The 21,753-nt window shown below is 52.5% G+C and overlaps 2 protein-coding genes across 2 annotated transcripts; both read left to right on the forward strand.

Annotated features, from left to right (window-relative positions):
- The first annotated feature begins 2,029 nt into the window (after window positions 1-2,029).
- IGFBP6 (insulin like growth factor binding protein 6) lies at window positions 2,030-6,862 on the forward strand. Its single transcript, XM_023210578.2, has 4 exons — window positions 2,030-2,633; window positions 5,189-5,334; window positions 5,517-5,636; window positions 6,546-6,862. Exons 1-4 carry the CDS (start codon window positions 2,303-2,305, stop codon window positions 6,666-6,668), a joined length of 720 nt encoding a protein of 239 aa, XP_023066346.2. The 5' UTR covers window positions 2,030-2,302; the 3' UTR covers window positions 6,669-6,862.
- Window positions 6,863-8,005: 1,143 nt separating this feature from the next.
- Window positions 8,006-21,091, forward strand: SOAT2 (sterol O-acyltransferase 2). Its single transcript, XM_023210577.3, has 15 exons — window positions 8,006-8,173; window positions 8,673-8,728; window positions 9,643-9,779; window positions 10,096-10,155; window positions 10,441-10,548; window positions 12,932-13,208; window positions 13,647-13,716; window positions 15,895-15,979; window positions 16,446-16,491; window positions 16,681-16,810; window positions 18,172-18,269; window positions 18,689-18,787; window positions 19,629-19,764; window positions 20,278-20,423; window positions 20,623-21,091. Exons 1-15 carry the CDS (start codon window positions 8,092-8,094, stop codon window positions 20,671-20,673), a joined length of 1,581 nt encoding a protein of 526 aa, XP_023066345.2. The 5' UTR covers window positions 8,006-8,091; the 3' UTR covers window positions 20,674-21,091.
- The last annotated feature ends 662 nt before the right edge of the window (window positions 21,092-21,753 follow it).

The raw sequence follows: 21,753 nt of genomic DNA on the forward strand, positions 1-21,753 counted from the left end.
ATTGCAGCACTATTCACAATAGCAAAGACATGGAACCAACCCAAATACATGGAATACTATGCAGCCATAAAAAGGAATGAGATCATGTCCTCTGCAGGGACATGGATGAAGCTGGAAGCCATTATCCTCAGCAAACTAACACAGAAACAGAAAACCAAACACCACATATTCTCACTCATAAGTGGGGGCTGAAAACAATGAGAACACATGGACACAGGGAGGGGAACAACACACACTGGGGCCTGTGGGGGCGGGGTGGCGAGGGGAGAGAAAGCATCAGGTCAAATAGTTAAGGCATGTGGGGCTTAATACGTAGGTGTTGGGTTGATGGGCAGCAAACCACATGGCACACATTTACCTATGTAACAAACCTGCACATTCTGCACATGTATCCCAGAACTTAAAATTAAATTAAATTAAATTTAAATTTAAAAAAGAGCCACACTGGGATCCTGCAAGAGCACAGCCATCTCTTTTCCCTTCCCAACTTCCCACAGGCTTTCCACCTTATTTAGGAGCACCAACCCGAAGTCCAGGAGAAAGACCCTAAGACCCTAGCCAGAACCATGTGTAGGACAAAATAAATAGTGATAAAGGGGGTGGGGCAGGACCCCAGTACCCTGGAACCCGTCTCTGACCAGCCTTGGTTCCAGGGAGCCTGGTCAGAGCTTGGGGCAGGGCGTTGAAGAGCCTTGGTGGAAGGGGTGCTTTCTCTTACCCCTTTCCCAGTTTTGCCCTTCCTCTCCTCTGCCCTGGTCTACTTCTCCCATCAGCAGTAGCTTCTCCCATCAGCTGCCCCACAACCCTCTCCTCCCTGCCTCTCCAGTCTGCATCAGTAACTCAGGGCAACAGGAAAACACCATTCTCCAAACACAGGTCCTAGGGTCCCAGGGTAATATGGGGAAGGGGGCGGTGCTGACAATGAGGTCCGTATTATTTCGTATTTACCTAAAAGTTCAAGAAATCCTTGCTGACATTCTTGCTTGGGGCCCAGCATTTAAACTTAGTCACTGCCCAGAGCCCTTGTTTTAGGAAAGAATGAGATGGTCCCTGTTGCATAACCCAGAACTGGGTGGGTGTGGGTTGCCGAAGGAAACAGTCCCTCTTCCTCTCTCTTGTAGAGGCCTGGCTAGGAGTGCCTGGGATGGGCGGGACACTGCCTAGGGAAGGTGGATGGGGAGCGGTGGAAGCCGACCCTTGCAGCGAAGGCAGACAAGTAGGCAGGCAAAGATGCTCAGAGTAGTCCCTCCCCCGAAGCTCCCTGGGCACAAGACAGTCTGATGAATCCAGAAAACCCCATGGATGATTGGGAGGGAAGGAGACGGATTCTGGGAGAGGAGAGGAATGGAGGCGCGAGCTTATCTGAAGGATGGGGATGGGAAGGGGGGTGGGGTCTGCTCTCTGGCCACTGTCCCCAAGAGCATCCAGAATACGAGTACCTCTATTTCTGTCCCTCTCTAGTTTCAACCGGCCAATTTTCCCCCTTTCCCTGCCTCCCAGCCAGTTCTCACCCCGCACACAGCCCTCTCCAATTCTTCCAGACTCCCCATGCGCCCACCACAATGCTAGGGTCTCCTACTGTTCATTCGAGGTGTATCCCTCCCTGCGTCCCGGCCCTTCCCCCTGTTGGCTTACCCCAGTCTGGCTCCCCTCGGGCCCCTTTTCTCAGTAGTCACATCTCAGGGGTGCTTTCTCTTACCCCTTTCCCAATTTTGCCCTTCCTCTCCTCTTCCCTGGTCTACTTCTCCCATCAGCAGAATTTCCCAAGACCCTGTTATCCACCCTCTCCATCTTTTCTCTGTCCCTCCACATTTGCCCACTCCTCTCGTGATCCACACATACAATCTCTTCTCAGTTCCCTTTCAGCCCCCATCTTCTCACTCCCCACCGGGTCCCTGCATGCCCCTCGTCTTCCTACAGATACACACTAAGTGGATTGCACTCCAGTCCTCCCCTTCTTCCGCTCCTCCCCACCCTCCAGTCCCTCCAGCCAGCTGTACAGCTCCCAAATTCCGGGCCGAGATTCCCCGGAACAAAGCAAGAAAAATCAGAGCAATTTGGGAAGTAAACAGAAACTGGAAAGGGAGGGGGAAAGAGGAGTGGGGAGGACCCAGGTTGGGGGGGCCCTCCCCAGTCCCACCCAGTTTAGGGAATGCCCCTGCCCTCTCCCCCACCCCCCCTTCACCTGGCTCTTAAAGGGCCCGGCCCCTGGCCGGCGGCTACTTAAGACAGAGGGGCGGCGGCGGGCAGCAGCTGCGCTGCGACTGCTCTGGAAGGAGAGGACGGGGCACAAACCCTGACCATGACCCCCCACAGGCTGCTGCCGCCGCTGCTGCTGCTAGCTCTGCTGCTCGCTGCCAGCCCAGGAGGCGCCTTGGCGCGGTGCCCAGGCTGCGGGCAAGGGGTGCAAGCGGGTTGTCCAGGGGGCTGCGTGGAGGAAGAGGATGGGGGGTCGCCACCGCAGGGCTGCGCGGAAGCTGAGGGCTGTCTCAGGAGGGAGGGGCAGGAGTGCGGGGTCTACACCCCTAACTGCGCCCTAGGACTGCAGTGCCATCCGCCCGAGGACGACGAGGCGCCTTTGCGGGCGCTGCTGCTCGGCCGAGGCCGCTGCCTTCCGGCCCGCGCGCCCGCGGGTGAGTCCGCGCCCCGCCCCTGCCCCGCCCACGTGAGACCCGCGTCCTCCAGGCAGGGTCCTGGGGAGACAAGAGTGGGTGGCCCTGCAAGCCTTTGAGCCCTGACCCTTGACGCTTCCGACTTTGGGGGACACATTTGTGTGGGGGAGAAGGGGCAAGTGAAGGAAGCTGGGGTGCGGCCAGGGGACCTGGGGACACAGCAGAAGGTGTCTGCGCTCTCGGTCTTTTTTTTTTGCTCCGTTTATTTTCCCTTGATGTAGTGTGTGCGCAAGTGGGAACTTGGGGACGGCAAGGGGAGAAATGGAGGGTTTTAGGGCCATCCCATGTGCTCCAGCAGGCCCAGCTCCTACAACCCTTGACGGCAAGCTGGGGAAAGGACACAAATGTTGTTCTCAGCTTCCACTTTGAGAAAGAGGGAAGGGAACCCCAGACTCCGAAATTCTGCACACACTGAGAAATGGCTCGTTTCCTCCTTATACCGGTGTTCGAAGCACCTAAACAGGAGGGGTCTAGAACCGAAGAGGTCCAAATCCAAAGTTGTATTAGACTTGAGTAGGGTCTGAGGGCAGGCTAGGGCGTAGGGTGGGGGAGAGGGGAGAAAGAGTAGGGGAAAGAGGGAATCTGCCAAATCAGGGTTATGATTTAAACCTGCTCAGAACTGTTCACCCATCCTACCCTACCCTGCTCCAGGGAGGAGAGCAGAAGCTGAGTCACTGGGTGGGTGGGACAGAAGTGAATCAGCACTGAAAACATGGGGGGCAGCAGGGAGATGGGGAGGACAGGAAATGCAAACTGCGCATCCCAGAGGCTCTGGGTTCCTTCCTCCGGAGGGGATGGAGAATTCACTTGGAGTTTCTTTCAGTCCCAAATGCCCGAGTGCAGGCTTCTGGGGGTCCTCCTAGAAGGTGGTCTGGGTGGATGAGAGAAGGCAGTTTGGAACTACATGGTTGGGTGCTAAATGTAGGGAATGAAGGACAAGGTTTGGGGAGGGGCCGGCATCCTGAGGAAGAAGGATCAGACTCAGGGTTGCAGGGGAAATGTCTCCTGGGTTGTGAGTGGGAGCTGGGAGCTTGTCTTTGGGCACAAAGGGAAAGACAGGATCCCTTCAGGGGTTCTGGTATCTTATTAGATATTAGGCAAATTCCAAGCAGTACATGCTCCCCTTTCTGCCTTTTCCTATCCCTGACTTATTTCCTCACCCTTTCCCAGTCCTGAGCTCTCCCCGGACCCTCCGGAAACTTTCTCCAGAGCCAGGAGCAACCTGCAGATTGGAAGCCCCTCATTCCCTGCACCTTCTTAATCTGCCCTCAGCCTGTCTTGGTTAAGGGTTGAATCCGTGTGCTCCTGGGACCACTGGGGTTGAGCTGGCCTGGATCACAGGGTATCAGAAGGGAGAGGTTCCCACTGCAGTGCCCCAGAAGTAACCACATCTCAGGCCTGGGAGGGGTGGGTTGAGTCACAGCAAGGTCACAGCAGGGACACACATTCCATTTGGGTCCCTGTTGGCCCCCCTCCTACATCCGTTGCTCTCCGCCCCAGCTCCCTGGCTTCGTGCGCCCCCTTCTGGCCTCTGGTGGAACAGCCAGGCCTTTTCACCCAAAGCCCAAAGTCCCCAATAGTCCTTTGCATTTGTTCTCCATTTTTCATGTATTTTATTATTTATTGTAATTCATTAACTTATTTTTAAATTAATTTTTAAAACATATTTATTTATTTATTTTGAGACAGTCTCACTCTGTTGCCCAGGCTGGGGTGCAGTGGTCCAGTGTCTCACTGCAACCTCCGCCCCTCCAGGTTCAAGCCATTCTCCTGTCTCAGCCTCCGGAGTAGCTGGGACTACAGGCGCCTGCCACCACGCCAGGCTAATTTTTGTATTTTTAGTAGAGACGGGGTTTCACCATGTTGGCCAGATGGTCTCTATCTCGTGACTTCAAGTGATCTGCCCACCTTGGCCTCCCAAAGTGCTAGGATGACAGGCACGAGCCATCGAGCCCAGCCAATAATTTATTTATTTTGGAGACAGGGTCTCACTCTGTTGTCCAGGCTGGAGTGCAGTAGCACAATCATGGCTCACTGCAGTCTTGACTTCTGGGGCTCAAGCAGTCCTCCTGCCTCAGCCTCTAATGTAGCTGGGACTACAGGTGCATGCCACCACACCTTGGTAATTTTAAAAATTTTTTTGTAGAGATGAGGTTCTCATTATGTTGGCCAGGCTGGTCTCAAACTCCTGGGCTCGAGCAATCCAGTGCTCCCCCCTCTGCGTCTCAAAGTGCTGGGATAACAGGCGTGAGCCATTGTACCCATCCTCATTTTCCATTTTTGCTTTCCAAAATGCATCTCCCTTATAAGCCTTAAACTCACTATGGGAAATACTGGGGAATATTGTCAGGAAAAGTAATGTAACTATTTGTCAGAGAAAGAAACTAGGGCCAGCATCATGCAACTATGGGGCATAAGGCCCTCCCTTCCTTACTTAAGCAGGTGATGTGGGCAAGGCCCTTCTCCACATGGCTCTGGCTGATTTCTGGCCTCTCCTTCTCCTATTCCTCCTGCAGTTTCAGTGGAGAATCCTAAGGAGAGTAAACTCCAAGCAGGCACTGGCCGCCCACAGGATGCGAACCGCAGAAACCAACAGAGGAATCCAGGCACCTCTACCACACCCTCCCAGCCCAATTCTGCAGGTGTCCAAGACACTGAGATGGTGCGTTTGGAGCTGATAGGGAGCAGGAGGGTGGGAAGCCCTGGAGACTTCCATCTGAGACTGCTCCCTTGGGCTTGGAGACGGCTCCATTGTCGGTCCTGGGTGCTTGCCTGGTGGGCCAGAAGGTTGGAACAGGGAACTGGGCTGGAGCGGTTCTAAGCTGCCTGCTCTCCCTCCCCCAGGGCCCATGCCGTAGACATCTGGACTCAGTGCTGCAGCAACTCCAGACTGAGATCTACCGAGGGGCTCAAACGCTCTACGTGCCCAATTGTGACCATCGAGGCTTCTACCGGAAGCGGCAGGTGAGGCTGTTTTTCTTCTCCCCCTGCTCCAGTAGACGGCTCCTGCCAGGGAGTGGGGACGGTGGGGCTTGCAAAGCTGCATAAATAAGACACTGCCCCATCTTTAAGGATCTTCCAGCTTCAGGAGAACATAGAGAATAATATAATTTATTATACAAACTTAGAGAATAATCAACCACACACTGTGGGAGAAAACCTACTGAAGGAATGGCCTAACTCAGTGGCTCTCAAACTTAAGGCATCAGAATCCTCCGGAGGGCTTATGCCACACAGATGGCTGAGCCCCACCGGCAGCCTTCCTGATTCAGGAGGTGTTGTGGGCGGGGGGGGCCTGACAATATGCATTTCTAACATGTTCCCTGGTGATCCGGATTTGGAAACGCCAATTTGAAAACTACTGTTCCAGGCTAGCAGAATGCACACAATTTATTGGTTGAAGAGGAGGAACTAAAGAGAGGGAACTCTGGGCCGGGTGTGGTGGCTCACGTCTGTAATCCCAGCACTTTGGGAGGCCAAGGCGGGTGGATCACGAGGTCAGGAGTTGAAGACCAGCCTGAACAACATGGTGAAGCCCGTCTTTATCAAAAATTACAAAAATTAGCCGGGCCGTGGTGCTGCACACCTGTAATCTCAGCTACTCAGGAGGCTGAGGCAGGAGAATTGCTTGAACCTGAGAGGTGGAGGCTGCAGTGAGCGGAGATCATGCCATTGTACTCCAGCCAGGGCAACAGAGCGAAACTCTATCTCAAAAAAAAAAAAGAGAGAGAGAGAGAGAGAGGGAACCCAGTGACACTTGCTGTCCCAAGGGGACCCTCAGGTGTTTTTGCATCCTCAGACTCAGACATCCCCTCTCATTCTCCTGCTGGAAGCCTCTGGCCTCACCCCTGACCTGTGTGCCTTTCTCTCCAGTGCCGCTCCTCCCAGGGGCAGCGCCGAGGTCCCTGTTGGTGTGTGGATCGTATGGGCAAGCCCCTGCCAGGGTCTCCAGATGGCCATGGAAGCTCCTCCTGCCCCGCTGGGAGTAGCGGCTAAAGCTGGGGAATAGAGGGGCTGCAGGGCCACTGGAAGGAACATGGAGCTGTCATCACTCAACAAAAAACCCAAGGCCCACGATTCACCTTCAGGCCCTGCCCCATGGGCCCCCTCACCCCTGGGCCTTTACACATGCGGTTGGAAAGTGTTGGTGTTGCCTGGGGTGTCAATAAAGCTGTGCTTGGGGTCGCTGGCTTGTGTCTCTGTGTCTACCTCTCACAATTCTGGAGCCCCTGGCCCTCTCTTTACCCCACTACAGTTCACTCACAGCATTTCTTCTTTCCTGTGGATACCTTTAGTCCTTCCTGTGACAGCCAGGCAGAAGCTTCAAGCCATTAAGCCTCACAGAGCTGCCCACCAGGAATTGGGAGTGGGAAGGGGAGACACAGATCATGGCCTTAATCTGAAGTTGTGACCTTGTTTCTAACATTGATCTTTGGACATAAGAGGAGGGGAAGGATTAATAGTTAATCCCAGCAGGAACCCAGCAAAGAGGAACTCTCAAAGCACGTACCCTTCTGTTACTTCCTACTAAAAAAAGAAGGAAATTATTACTAATATATGAGCTCATCCCATGGCCCTGAACCATGTGATTTTACCTGGACTACTTCATTTTGAGCTTATAATAACCTTGTGATATAGGGATTTTTGCCCCCATTTTTCAGAGGAGGACACTGTGGCTTGAAATTTGGGGTCACTTGCCTGAAATTATATAGCTGGTAAATGACAGAGGGAGGTTTGCATCCGGTTCTTCCGTATGTGACAACACCTGGTATTCCTTAGGTGCTTAATACGTGTTTGTTTAGCCTCCTTTCTGCCTACATGCTCACCCAAGCAGGTGTCAGGAAGTGCAGATGTTCAGGGGCCCTGGCACTCAGCCTTTCCTGGAGGGGCCCCAGCTCCATGAATAGCACGGTGCTAACCCCATCAGAATATTACCACATGCATCAGTCACACACCTTGTGGTGAAAGGGAACTGAACGCACTGATACATGAAGACATTTCTGACTCCTCCCTGACCTTCAGCCTGCTGGGAGAGACTGAAGGCCAGCCATGCTAGGTGACAAGCTTCTGAGAGGCAAAGTTCCCCTCCCCGCGACGTACCCAGCCACTGTTCCTGTGTGTGTGTTTAGCAGGGGTGGATAGCACCCTTGGAGCTGGGCATCTGGATGGTGGTTGGGGTGTTAGGGGGATGTGGCCATCCCTGGAACAGACAGCAGAGTGAGGCCTGAATCTGCGAAGCTCTGCCCTCCGGATCAGATAACCTATCGCGCTCCCAGAGGCCCCCTCCTCCTGAAAGGACTTTAGTCTTTGGAGCTGTCACCTGAGCTGAGTGGGACAAGAGTTCTGCAGGGCAGGCCACGCTGCAAAGGAAGGAGGGAACACAGGCAAGGGCTGCCTGCTGCCCACTGGAGACTGCTCCATGGAGCCAGGCGGGGCCCGTCTGCGTCTGCAGAGGACAGAAGGGCCGGGAGGGGAGCGGGAACACCAACCCTGCAGAGATGGTGAGCCAGCCTCGCCCTCAGGGGGGGCGCAGAAGGCACCGGCGGGTGGTGGGGCAGGAGGGGAGACATGCGTTATGGAGAGAAGGCTCCAACTGCCTGATGTCAATCCTTCCTGCTGTCCAGAGAGGCCAAGGAAGGCAGACCCTGGCCTCAGCCCTGAGCCACCCAGCTGGGAGATGGAACAGAAAAGAGCTATGTCAGAGCTGTGGCCTGGCCTTATCTTTCTGACTCTTTAGCCCCAGAGGGAGAATGGAGTAGCTTCCCATTCCAAGTGCCCTGTTCCCAGTAATGTCACCAGGCCCCCTGCTTGCCTATGGCCGCCTCACCACTGGCAACAGCAACTTTCCCTTCTAGTAGCCCCATCCATGATACTAGATATTGACTGGTTGGGGTGAGGGCGGCTGCTGAGCACACAAAGCATTTCCTGAACACAGGATGCCTCTGGGTCTGCAGAACCCCAACTCCTCCTGTTGACTGTGCCTTTGATCACTCCTCCCAGGAAACACTGAGACGCACAGGGCCCCGGACTTGGTGAAATGGACCCGACACATGGAGGTGAGGGACGTCAGAGGTCAAGTGGACAGATCCTTGGTTGCAGGAGGCAGGAGTGAGGCTTGGTGATAAAGATGACTTGTTTTGGTTTTTGTTTTTTGAGTCAAAGTCTCGCTCTGTCGCTCAGGCTGGAGTGCATCAGCGCAATCTCGGCTCACTGCAACCTCTGCCTCCCAGGTTCAAGTGAGTAGCTGGGACTACAGATGAGTGCCACCAGGTGTGGCTAAATTTTTTTTTTTGTATATTTAGTAGAGATGGGGTTTCACCATATTGGCCAGGCTGGTCTTGAACTCCTGACCTCATGTGATCCACCTGCCTTGGCCTCCTAAATTGCTGGGATTACGGGAGTGAGCCACGGTGCCCAGCCTGATGACTTGTTCCTGGTGCAAAGATCAGGTTAGAATTAAGGGTAAAGAGGTAGGGGTTTGAAGCACAGGTCCTGAGGGTCATTGAAAGTCAGCCAGTAGATAGTCTTCCTGCTAGTGTGGCTGGAGGACAGGGGTGAGGACTGACAATCAGAGGTGACTAGGCTGGAATTCAGACCCAGGGAGGGGAAGCCTCGCTCCTGCTGTCATTCCCTGATCCTCACTGCTGCCCCGGGAAGCCAGAAGGAGATCAACTCTGGGCAGGAATCATGGCTTGTTCATCTTTTTGCCACAGCACTTAGCATTGTGGGGTCCTGCCCCACCAGCAGACCCATCACCACCCCACCAATGCCTGCCCTTCCCCCCACAGGCCTGCCACTGCTGACCGCTGATCCCCCATCCCTCAGACCCCCCAGGTTTTGTTTTTTTTTAAAAAAAAAAAAAGCACTATGCCTGGCATAGGTAGAAACTCAGTGAACTCAGTGAATGTCTGGTAATGAAAGGATGGCTGACTGCAGGGACAGTGGGCTCTGCCCTGGCTTTGTCCCATAGGCTGTGAAGGCACAATTGCTGGAGCAAGCGCAGGGACAACTGAGGGAGCTGCTGGATCGGGCCATGTGGGAGGCTATACAATCCTACCCATCTCAAGACAAACCTCCGCCCCTGCCTCCCCCAGATTCCTTGAGTAGGTGAGTCTGGGGAGCAGCTGCGCAGGCTCCTCTGCAGCAATGATCATGAGCTATCACATGATGTGCCCTTGCCAGCCTTGGCAGGACTGTGACTCCAGCCTTCCCTCTTCCCCACTTATCTTGTCTTCCTAACACTGGCCTCCACCTACGGGGCCTCGGTCTGCCCTGGCCCTGACCTTCCACCCGGTCCTGCCCTCTGGCCCTAGCCCTGGCCTTTCCCTACCACTCCCCTTGGCTCCCAAGTGTTGACCTTTTGCATCGCCCTGCCCTCTGCCCACTGACTTCTTCCTGACCCTGAACAAACATCTCAATTCAGGACCCAGGAGCCATCCCTGGGGAAACAGAAAGTTTTCATCATCCGCAAGTCCCTGCTTGAGTAAGTCGGGTGATGACAAGTAATGGGAGGAAAAGAAAGGGCTTTGGCTGGGGGTCACGGTACCTCATTTCTCATCCCCAGGCTCTAGGTGGTTTGTGGGGAGGATTTGGAAAGGGTTTCTAAGGTGCAGGTCCCCTATTTGCCCTGGGCGTGGTTGTGGAAGAAAGGCCTTTAGCTGGAAGTTCGGGATCGCTAGGCCCCATGCCTCATGTGTACAGTGTCTGAGCTAGTTCACACCACCCTGAGGACCCTCCCACACTGACCTTCAGGCTCCTGTCCCTCCAGTGAGCTGATGGAGGTGCAGCATTTCCGCACCATCTACCACATGTTCATCGCTGGCCTGTGTGTCTTCATCATCAGCACCCTGGCCATCGACTTCATTGATGAGGGCAGGTAGGTCCCCTTCCCACCTGGGACAGGCACACCTATCTGATCAAACCCTCTGGGTCCTCAGTGCCCCACCTGCCCTTGGGGCAAGCGGACACAGGTCCCCTCTTTGGTTATTGGACATGTACCAACTTTGCTCCCAACAACCTTCCCACCTGAAACGCTCTCTAGGATCCTTCCTTCCCCAGCCTTGGTTGGCCCTTGGTCTGTCCTCCCAGGGCCAGTCACTCTCAAATGCTTCTCAATGACACCTTGCCCCGAGGCAGATGTGTGTGTGTGCACAATGCACACTCATACACACTCCTTTCCCAGTCAGTTCTATTCAAGTAACATTGAGTACCTCCCCAGTACCAGTCCTAGTGTTCAGAGAAATGAGGGGGCAGACCCCACTCCCATCTGTGAGGCACTCCCAGCCTTGTGGGGAAGACAGTACATGTACCCAAGTGCCTGGGTGGGTCATTTCCCCCACAGAGCACCCCACCCAACTGTGAGGATGAGCTTCAGAGAGCTGTATAACCTGGGGGTCTGTATTTCATGACTCCCGCTATTCCCGAACCAAACTGAGGGTTGGGGCTGCTATTTCTTGTGGCCCAATAAGGAGATGCAGATGAACTGGGGAGGAAGAGAGGTTTTATTTCTGTAACTGGTTACAGGGAGAAGGCCTGAAAATTATCACTAAGCCAACTAAAAATTACAATTTCCAGAGCATATATACCTTCTAAGCTATACGTCTATGTGTAAGTGTGCATTCATCTAAAGACGTAAGTGATTAACTTCTTTTAATCTATAACTAAGGTCTGAGTCTTGAAGACCTTCTTCTGGAACCTCAGTAAGTTGACTTAATCTAAATGGGTCCAGGGGCTGGGGTGATTACCCTTCTCTTGTCTCCTGCTAAATCATGGAGGTTTGAAGAGTTTCTTCAGACCCCCAGCAAAACTTGTTTAATCATGCTTTGTTTGAGGTTCAGGAAAGGCCTAGGCAAAACTCTTGGTGGGCTTTTGTTACATTCCGGCCTTTGTCTAAGGGCACTGGCTTTTAATATTTAACTTAACCACTCAGCCAGTACTGAAACAGTTGTTATGGAGGCCTGTGTTAGTGAAACCTGGCCTGCCACAGCCCCCTCCCTATGTCAGGCTTGGGAAGCAATAACAAAAACAGGACCAAGGATCCAGAGGTTCAGCAACAGCACTGCCTTTTGGTAAAATTTTTGTTGTTAGTTATACAAGTATTAAAAGGATAAAATCTACCACTAGGTTTGCATAAGAAAAAGACAAATTAAAAAAATTAAAAATGATAAAATCTCAGTAAAAAGCTCAAATACATGTTTTCCTGTAAAGGGGGTCCTTCTTGACCACCTCCTTCAATCCCACACTGCTCTCGGAGGATTTAAACAGTTTCTGACTGGGTGCAGTGGCTCACGCCTGTAATCCCAGCACTTTGGGAGGCCGAGGCAGGCGGATCACTTGAGGTCAGGAATTCAAGACAAACCTGGCCAATATGATGAAATCTTGTCTCTACTAAAAAAAAAAAAAATATATATATATATATATACACACACACACACACACACACAAATTAGCCAGTCGTGGTGGTGCAAGCCTGTAGTCCCAGCTATTCAGGAGGCTGAGGCAGGATAATTACTTCAACCTGGGAGGCGGAGGTTGCAGTGCCCAGAGATTGCACCACTGCACTCCAGCCTGGGTGACAGAGCAAAACTCTGTCTCTAAAAAAGAAAACAGTTTCTGAGTTTCCCTCCAGAGCATTTTCCATGCATTGACATTCGGTACCAAAGATAGGTACATTGTGAAGGTTTCACATAAATAAGAAACTGTACCTATTATTTTGTAATTTGCTTTTACTCACTAACAATTTATTTTAGGGATCTTTTCACGTTAGTCCATTGGTTTGAAGGACTGCAGAGTATGGAGGTACTAGATTTGTTCACTTAGCCCTTTACTAATGGACACTTAAGTTGTTTTGTTTTTCCCCTTAACAAACCACACACTCTTAACCTAGGCTAACAAAACACTGAACAATCGGCATCCTGTTAGCTCCAACCTACAACAGACGCTCCAAAGGAACAAAACTAAGTCAGTCAGTCTAGTTACCTCATATCCTAACATGTGTTGTATATAGAGTACCGAGCCCTTAGCAACATCATGAAACCAGAGAGGGCTCTCAAGGTCATTCAGAATCAAACTCATGCCATGACTGAGTCTCCTGGAGCAACGCCCTGTGCCACAGAGGTGCCGTCTTGAACACCTCCAGAGATGGGGAGCTCACAACCTAATCAAGATACCTCAGTTCATCTTCCAGGAGCTCGGACTGAAGAGGAAGGGGACAAGAATGGACTTCACTTGTCTACTTTGTCTCTCCTCCCCACTCCAAGGCTGCTGCTGGAGTTTGACCTACTGATCTTCAGCTTCGGACAGCTGCCGTTGGCGCTGGTGACCTGGGTGCCCATGTTTCTGTCCACCCTGCTGGCGCCTTACCAGGCCCTGCGGTTGTGGGCCAGGCCGGGGGCCTGGGGCACCTGGACGCTGGGGGCGGGCCTGGGCTGCGCGCTGCTAGCTGCCCACGCCCTGGTGCTCTGCGCGCTGCCGGTCCACGTGGCCGTGGAGCATCAGCTCCCGCCGGCCTCCCGTTGTGTCCTGGTCTTCGAGCAGGTGAGGGCTGAGCCCTGCTGGGGGACAGGAAGGACAGGGTGGGCGGGGCCATCTCAGCAGAGGGGAGTCCCCCAAAGAGGGGGCGGGGCCCACGAGAGGGAGGGCAGAGACTGCATTGGCAGGGGCGGAGCTAGTTACCAGGGGCAGAGTCCGTTACGAGGGATTTGGGGAACCTGCAGGCTGGAAGGCAAACAGTGTGACACCGCCATCACAGGAGGTTGACCGGAAAACTCCGCTCTGGCCTCTTATCCCAGCAGCCTTCATTCATCCCAGCATATGTTAGGCTATACAGCCATCAGACAAAAAGAAAAAGTATGGACTCTGGCCAGACAGATCTTACACTCTGCCTGCCTCTCAGAGGTAACCCAGAGCACAGAGAGGTTAAGCGATTTGCTTAAAGCCACACAGCAACTTGGCCTCCCTTCCACTCTGCCATAGGTTAGGTTCCTGATGAAAAGCTACTCCTTCCTGAGAGAGGCTGTGCCTGGGACCCTTCGTGCCAGAAGAGGTGAGGCCTTCATCTTGCCCGGTTGTGAACTCAGTCCTCTTGACTGACTGAATGAAGCCAGCAGGTGTAGGATCCTGATAAAAGCCCTGCCTTCCTAAGCCCAGGTTGCCCGCCAGGCACAGCCCTGGCCTCCAGCTGGGCTCTGTGGGCCTTCGTCATTAGGCATTCTCAGCTCCTGCCTCTGACAGATGGCACCTCTTGTTACCCAGGACTTCTGGCACTTTCCTATTTCCTATTTCCAGGCCCAGCCTGTCACTCAGGCTTTGTTGTTCCATTTATAGAGCACATGCAGTGTATATTTAGCATCATTCTTAAGGGCCCTAGAATTTTTAGAATGACAAGTTGGCACTGGCTCCAACTTAAATCACCAGCTGCATTAGCCCTTAACAAGAGCCCTTAAAGTCACCAGCTGCAGCCTGAGCACAGTGGCTCACACCGGTAATCCCAGCACTCTGGGACACTGAGACAGGAGGATTGTTTGAGCCCAGGAGTTCAAGACCAGCCCGAGCAACATAGTAAGATGGGGTCTCACTTCAAAAAACTTTTAAAAATTAGCCAGGTGTGGTGGCTAATGCCTGTGGTCCCAGCTGTGTGGAAGGCTGAGGTGGGAAGATTACTTGAGTCTGGGAGGCGGAGGCTGCAGTGAGCCATGACTGTGTCACTGTACTCCAGCCTGGGCAACAGAGTGAGATCAAGTCTCAAAAAAAAAAAAAGTGAGAGACATGCAACTCTTTCTTTCACTCACTTGAACACTTAAAGACCATTTCAAGGTTATTAATTGGCCTAATTTCAATTTCAATTTTTTTTTTTTTTTGAGATGAAGTCTTGCCTTGTTTCCCAGGCTGGAGTACAATGGCGCAATCTTGACTCACTGCAGCCTCCACCTTCTGGGTTCAAGCGATTCTCCTGCCTCAGCCTCCTGAGTAGCTGGGATTACAGGTGTGCGTCAGCACACCCAGCTAATTTTTTTGTATTTTTAGTAGAGACAGGGTTTCATCATGTTGGCCAGGGTGGTCTCGAACTCCTGACATCCAGTGATCCACCCACCTCGGCCTCCCAAAGTTCTGGGATTATAGGCATGAGCCACCATGCTCAGCCAATTTTTTTTTTTTAGAGACAGGGTCTTGCTATGTTGCCTAGGCTGGTCTTGAACTCCTGGGCTTAAGCAATCCTCCTGCCTTGGCCTCCCAAAGTGTTGGGATTACAGGAGTGAGTCATTGAGCCTGGCCCCTAACTTCAATATTGTTGTATCTCAGAGAATAGGAAGGCTCGAGGAGAACAGAAGAGATGGGAGAATTGCCGGTCAGTGCAGTAGTCAGAACACACACAGAATCTGTCAGTTAAGTTTGCTTTCTTATTTGGGTGTGTTTCATGATGCCCTAAAACAATTACAACAGTAACATTAAAAATCACTGATCACAGTGATTTTTGCTCAGGTGAGAAGATGGGGTAGAAGGGTAGATCTGAGACTCATGGTGGCGGAGAGAGGACATTTCTGGGAGGCCTGGGGAGGCAGTGGAAGGGTGGTGCCAGGGGAAGAGGAGGCCAGTGCTAGGCCAGAGGTCCAATGCCACCGGCAGCTGCCAGTGTCCCTCTCCAGTTATGTGTCCCCATGCCCCCTCCAGGCCCTGGGCTGTGTGTTCTATGCCTGAGCACCATACCACATATAATAAAAAGAAGAAAGTTATAAATATTTCAAGAATTGCCAAAATGTGACACAGTGGCATGAAGTGAGCACTTGCCGCTGGAAAAAGTGGCACTGATAGGCTTATCTCTTGCAGGGTTGCCACAAACTTTCAATTTGTAAAAGAGGCAATATCTGGGAAGTGCAGTAAAACAAGATGTACCTGTATTAGGAAGTCCAGACAGAAGGGGAAGGAGAATGGGCTGTCGAACGTGTGGGTACCAGATGAAGCTCTGGCCACAGCAGACCCTGCACTGGAAGATAGGGTGCCTGAAATGAAAACAGAAGAGATGGTGTTAAAGAGCCAGTTCCACTCCTGCCCAGCTTAGCTCCCCTAGCCTGCATCTAGGTCCTACATCCAGCTCCTTGCTTATCCCCCACCCCCACCCTATCCATTTCTCCACTCACCAATCCTACCACCCTTCCCCAGCAGCCCCCTCATCTCTGCCCTCTGCCCTTCCCCTTACTAATCCACCCCTCTCATTCCTCCCCAGGTGAGGGAATCCAGGCCCCCAGTTTCTCCAGCTACCTCTACTTCCTCTTCTGCCCAACACTCATCTACAGGGAGACTTACCCCAGGTAAGACCCTGCACCCCTTCCCCAAATGCCCAGGCCCACAGGAACCTTACCCTTCTACTCTCCCCTCCCTGATGTCCTCAGGCTCACCTCAGGCACTGGCCACTTTCTCAGGAAGCATCTAATAATAAAGATGGGAACTAGGTGACTGGTAGACTACCCTGTCTCCTTGCCCAGCCTATGATGACACTAGAGCAACCCACTTTCCTGGTTTACCCAGGACTGTCCTGATTTTAGTTCTGAAAATCCTACCCATCCTACACACCCTTGTTGACATCCATGCTTAAAACCCTCTTGTCATCTCTATTATGGAAAGTTCAAAGTATCCTAGACCCCATCACCCTAGATAATCCTCCCAGGCCTGAGCAATTAAGGGAACTGTGGAGAGAGGGCCCCAGAACCTGTGCCCAGGCTGAGCAGAGAACAACATGAAAGAATGAGAAACGTATTGTCCCAATTGCCGCTGCAGGACGCCCTATATCAGGTGGAATTATGTGGCCAAGAACTTTGCCCAGGTGAGAAGATACGGTAGAAGCGTGGACCTGTGACTCATGGTGGTGGAGAGGGGACATTTCTGGGAGGTCTGGAGAGGCAGTGGGAGGGTGGTGCCAAGGGAAGAGAAGGCCAGTGCTGGGCCAGAGACCCAATGCCACCAGCAGCTGCCAGCGTCCCTCTCCAGTTACGTGTCCCCACGCCCCCTCCAGGCCCTGGGCTGTGTGCTCTATGCCTGCTTCATCCTGGGCCGACTCTGTGTTCCTGTCTTTGCCAACATGAGCCGAGAGCCCTTCAGCACCCGTGCCCTGGTGCTCTCTGTCCTGCATGCCACGTTGCCAGGTGAGCCAACTAAGATAGGGCTGGAGTAGTTGTGCCCTGGGGAAGGCAAATCAGGGAAGGCCTTGCTAGTTACCTTCCCTCGGTTTCAACACGTTCTCCTTCTGAGTCTCCCCTCACATCTGTCCCCTCCTATCAGGGCCCACTGCCATGGTCTCAGTTCAGACCATCGCTCCCCCTCCACATCAGCCTCCTACCCATCTCCCTGGCACCCAGATCTTTCCTCTCCCATCTACCCCTGACACTGCTGCCCAGGTGAACTTTCCTACTACAACTAATCATTCCCTACCCTCCTTCAAAAACTCTAGTGATAAGTCAATGCTGGCATTTTCGGATCAGATTTGAACCCTTGATGTGGCATCCAAGACTCCTTCCCATGCAGCCCCAGCCTATCTTCCATGCCTCCAGGCCTTTGCCCATACTGGCCACTCAGCTTGAGATACCCTTTCCCCACGTTCAGCCATGGAATCTAGTTGCTTCTTGGAGGCCCATGGCTGAGATGCCCCTCCTCTGGGAAACCTTCCTTTTGTAGCCACCAATTACCATGACCCACCTGTTTCTCTGTACTCCCAGGCACATCAGTGCCACTGTACTTAGCTCCCATTACATTTGCCCTGGCCTATGGTTGGACATGTCTTTCTGTCTCTGTCTCTGTGTGTGTCTCACTTCAATCACTCTATGAACTCCCAGTGGCCCTTTGAGATTCATCTCCATCCCCAATATCTGGCACGAAGTAGATGCCAAGTAAATGTACATGAACAAATGGATGAATAAATGAATGCATGAGGCCAGGCACAGTGGCTCACCACCTGTAATCCCATACTTTGGGAGACCAAAGGAGGAGGACAGCTTGAGGCCAGGAGTTCAAGACTAAACTGGACAATATAGTGAGATCTCATCTCTACAAAAAATTTAAAAACAGTCGGGCGCGGTGGTTGACGCCTGTAATCCCAGCACTTTTTGGAGGCCGAGGGAGGTGGATCACGAGGTCAGGAGATTGAGACCATCCTGGCTAAGACGGTGAAACCCTGTCTCTACTAAAAATACAAAAAAATTAGCTGGGCGTAGTGGTGGGCGCCTGTAGTCCCGGCTACTCAGGAGGCTGAGGCAGGAGAATGGTGTGAACCTGGGAGGTGGAGCTTGCATTGAGCCAAGATCTCACCACTGCACTCCAGACTGGGAGAGAGAGCGAGACTCTGTCTCAAAAAAAAAAAAAAAGGCATAAATTTGTGAATTACCAATAAATGAATGGTAAGAGTTGGGGCCCTGGTTTCTGGGCAGGGGCTCCTCAGAGCTCAGAGCAGGGCTGCCTGTGGGTCCATGTGGGCCAGCCTGACCTGCAGCCTCTTGTCGCCATCCACCAGGTATCTTCATGCTGCTACTCATCTTCTTTGCCTTCCTCCATTGCTGGCTCAACGCCTTTGCCGAGATGCTACGATTTGGAGACAGAATGTTCTACCGGGTGGGGCCTGGACCTAGGCCAGTTGGAAGCTGGAGGCAGGAAGGGTTAGGGAGGGATCTGGGGAAGATGGTGGCCAGGTTGGATGTCACTTCAGCCATGCTGTTCACCTCCCATAATAAGAAATGCAGTCCCCTAGATGTGGTTATAACGCCACCCCTCCACCTCCTGACAAGCCAGGGCTAACTGCTTTTGTGTGCATGGTACTACAGAATCTTCTCCTGAGAGAGGGAGTAAGAGGGAGGACAGGGCCTCCATGTCCTGAGGAGGGAGCTTGGAGGGTGTCTGCTGTCCCTGTTCTGCCAGGAGCCAGCCCTTCTGGAACACTGGGATAGGGTGCAGGCAAAGGGAGCAGTGGGGAGGAGCGGGAACCCAGACGCTTGCTTACCTCCTTTCCCCCACCCTGACCCCACCTTCTCCAGGACTGGTGGAACTCAACGTCCTTCTCCAACTACTACCGCACTTGGAACGTGGTGGTCCATGACTGGCTATACAGCTACGTGTATCAGGATGGGCTGTGGGTATGGGCCCTGCAGACCCCTTCAGCTCCCACATTTAATGCGGGCTCTCCTTCCTTCCCTCTCCTTTCCTCTTGCTACAGTGTGGCATCTACACCACTCACCTTTTCCAGGCCTAAGGGCCCTTTTGATTTCATCTGTCCTCATTTTCTCATTTTACCCAACCCAATGGGTAGAAAGTCCTTGCAATCTTAGCTTTCTTCCATATTTATCCTTAATTCCACCCTCTCCACAGGGCATTGTTTCCCACCTTAGCCTTCTAAGGAACATGCACATACCTATTTTCAGCTACCAAGGGTTTTTACATACATTTAATCAGCACAGTAACCCTGAGAAGTAAGTATTATTATATTCTCATTTTAAAATGGCACCTGAGTCCCAATGGGATAGTAGCATGCTCTTTTTTTTTTGAGATGGAGTCTTGCCCTGTCTCCCAGGCTGGAGTGCAGTGGCGTGATCTTGGCTCACTGCAACCTCCGCCTTCTGGGTTCAAGCGATTCTGCTGCCTCAGCCTTTCGAGTAGCCGGGACTACAGGCGAATGCCACCACACCCAGCTAATTTTTGCATTTTTAGTAGAGACGAGGTTCACCACATTGGCCAGGCTGGTCTTGAACTCCCGACCTCATAATCTGCCCGCCTCGGCCTCCCAAAGTGCTGGGATTACAGACATGAGCGACCGTGCCCAGCCAGCACGCTCTTAAATAAGATTGATGTCACTCCTTCTGACCTCAGATCCCATATTCTCTCCACTGCACCACACTTTCCCTGGCTTCCTTAAGGTGGGGGCTCTTTGTGGAGGAACTCAGGGAGACTCACTCTTCACTCCTTTCCTGACCCTGCCAGCTCCTTGGTGCCCGGGCCCGAGGGGTAGCCATGCTGGGTGTGTTCCTGGTCTCCGCAGTGGCCCATGAATATATCTTCTGCTTCGTCCTGGGGTTCTTCTATCCCGTCATGCTGATACTCTTCCTTATCATTGGAGGTGAGCTGGCCCTTCTGCCACTGGAGGGGAGCCATCCAGAGGGAGGCCTGGGTCCTGCTCCTGGAGATCCCAGACTGATGGCGGGAGGCCTCGCCCCCAGGACTGAAGGCGAGGCTGCTGGGACTGACAGGTGGAGTGGGGGAGGGGGGACTTGGAAAGCAGGGAGGGAGGCAGCATTGGGAGGAGCCAAGCTGTATCCTGGGGGGCATGTGGGAGGAGGTTTCTGGTTGGAGAAAAGCACTTGAATAATCACTCATCTAGGAAGACAAAGAGGAGAAAACTGGGATGAGGTTGAGAGGCTCAGTATGAGATTCAGGATATTAAAGTGCAAACTGAAGAATCCTGGTTTTACATGAGCCACTTTAGATCTCTACGAATTTCTGCACCTGGGTTCAAGATCTTCTCCAATGGGGCCTTCTTGTTCCATCTCTTCCCAATACCCTGGAATGGGAGGGAAACCAGGGAGACAAGGAACTCCTGGAGCTGGAGTGACAACCTTTCCTCCTGCACTAGGAATGTTGAACTTCATGATGCATGACCAGCACACTGGCCCGGCATGGAACGTGTTGATGTGGACCATGCTGTTTCTGGGCCAGGGAATCCAGGTCAGCCTTTACTGCCAGGAGTGGTACGCACGGCAGCACTGCCCCTTACCCCAGGTAAGAGACCACAACCCTCACCCAGCTCCCCATCCGTGAGGACACACAGCCCTACGGCCAGTCCCTCCTTGTTCCCCAACTCACCAGTCACAGTCAGGCACCAGGGCCTAGCTTGGGGGTGATGGACTCTCACGTCTTGGATGCATGGGTTGGGTCACCAGGAACGACCTCATTCACAACTTATTCTTCTCTGGCTCAGACAACCTTCTGGGGGCTGGTGACACCTCGATCTTGGTCCTGCCATACCTAGAGGTCAGAGCAGATGACACCACCTGCCCAGATGACACCACCAAGTTCTCTGCCTGCAAAACCTGGGACCAGGACTCCTGTCTGCATTCCCACACTTGGCTCCGAGTCAAGGCAGCCTGCACACAAGACCCCACCAGGGAATGTGCAAGGACTGAGATCTGCAGACTTGTGGGTAGCTGAGCACAGACCTCAGCATGGGGGTGAGAGGGGTGACTCTTCAGTCCCTATCCCCATGGGCTGGGTACAGGATACCCTCCTACCCCATGACTGTCTTGGGGCGACTTGGGGGACCTTATGGATTTGACGAATGTGGGGGAACTCAGAGGAACTGGGGCCATCCAGGTTTGAAAAGGGTCTCATTCTTGACTTCGTATTCCTTCCAGTACAGCAATAAACTTTGTCTCCCTTTTTATTCATTCATTTATTCATTCATTCATTCATCATTTGTTCAGGGCTCACTTGGATTTTTGTAGAGTTGTGTCTGCAGAGGCAAGACTTTGTGGTAGGATGGGTGAGAATTTTGGGTGCCCCCTGCCTTACCTCCACTATGCCACCCCCATCTCCCAGAAACCTGACTTCAATGCTTCTTCCACCTCTTCTCCCACTCACATTGAATTTTCTAGCCCCTTTAATCCTTCTGCTCCTGGCAACCCCTAGCACATTTTGAGAGGACACGTAGCAGGCCTCCTTTCCTTTAGCAGACCCAGGAGAGGAATGCCTTGTACAGACCCGAAGCAAAGCTTTTAATTTCGTGAACCCCAGTTTCTACAACTATAATAGAGACAATAATATTAGGAGTGTCCTGACTGAAGGAGACATGAGGTCAAAATACTTCTATTCAAAGCTGTTTCAGAAACCAGACTGTGTGGTCTGCCCTCCCTACACCAATTCCCTGCCTGATGTGGTTCTGGGGAGACATCTGTGTAAGAAAAGGGGGAACATTAGTGTCAGGGGAGCTGAGAACCAAAAAAACCAGGGTCCCTAAGAGAGAGAGATGGGGTATTTCTTTTTTTTTTTTTTTTTTTTAACATTTCAACAGTATGAGTAAGACATCTTTTTATGTCAATAAATATAGATCTAT

The sequence above is a fragment of the Piliocolobus tephrosceles genome, chromosome 10 (genome assembly GCF_002776525.5).
Source record: "Piliocolobus tephrosceles isolate RC106 chromosome 10, ASM277652v3, whole genome shotgun sequence".
Classification (NCBI taxonomy): domain Eukaryota; kingdom Metazoa; phylum Chordata; class Mammalia; order Primates; family Cercopithecidae; genus Piliocolobus; species Piliocolobus tephrosceles.

Bases quoted from the DNA above. Each gene is read 5' to 3' on its own strand.
- IGFBP6 (XM_023210578.2), top strand. From the start codon at position 2,303: ATGACCCCCCACAGGCTGCTGCCGCCGCTGCTGCTGCTAGCTCTGCTG. The intron at 5,335-5,516 runs GTGCGTTTGGAG...TCCCTCCCCCAG, and splicing joins GTGTCCAAGACACTGAGATG to GGCCCATGCCGTAGACATCT. The intron at 5,637-6,545 runs GTGAGGCTGTTT...CTTTCTCTCCAG, and splicing joins GCTTCTACCGGAAGCGGCAG to TGCCGCTCCTCCCAGGGGCA.
- SOAT2 (XM_023210577.3), top strand. From the start codon at position 8,092: ATGGAGCCAGGCGGGGCCCGTCTGCGTCTGCAGAGGACAGAAGGGCCG. The intron at 8,174-8,672 runs GTGAGCCAGCCT...CACTCCTCCCAG, and splicing joins ACACCAACCCTGCAGAGATG to GAAACACTGAGACGCACAGG. The intron at 18,788-19,628 runs GTATGGGCCCTG...TGACCCTGCCAG, and splicing joins TGTATCAGGATGGGCTGTGG to CTCCTTGGTGCCCGGGCCCG.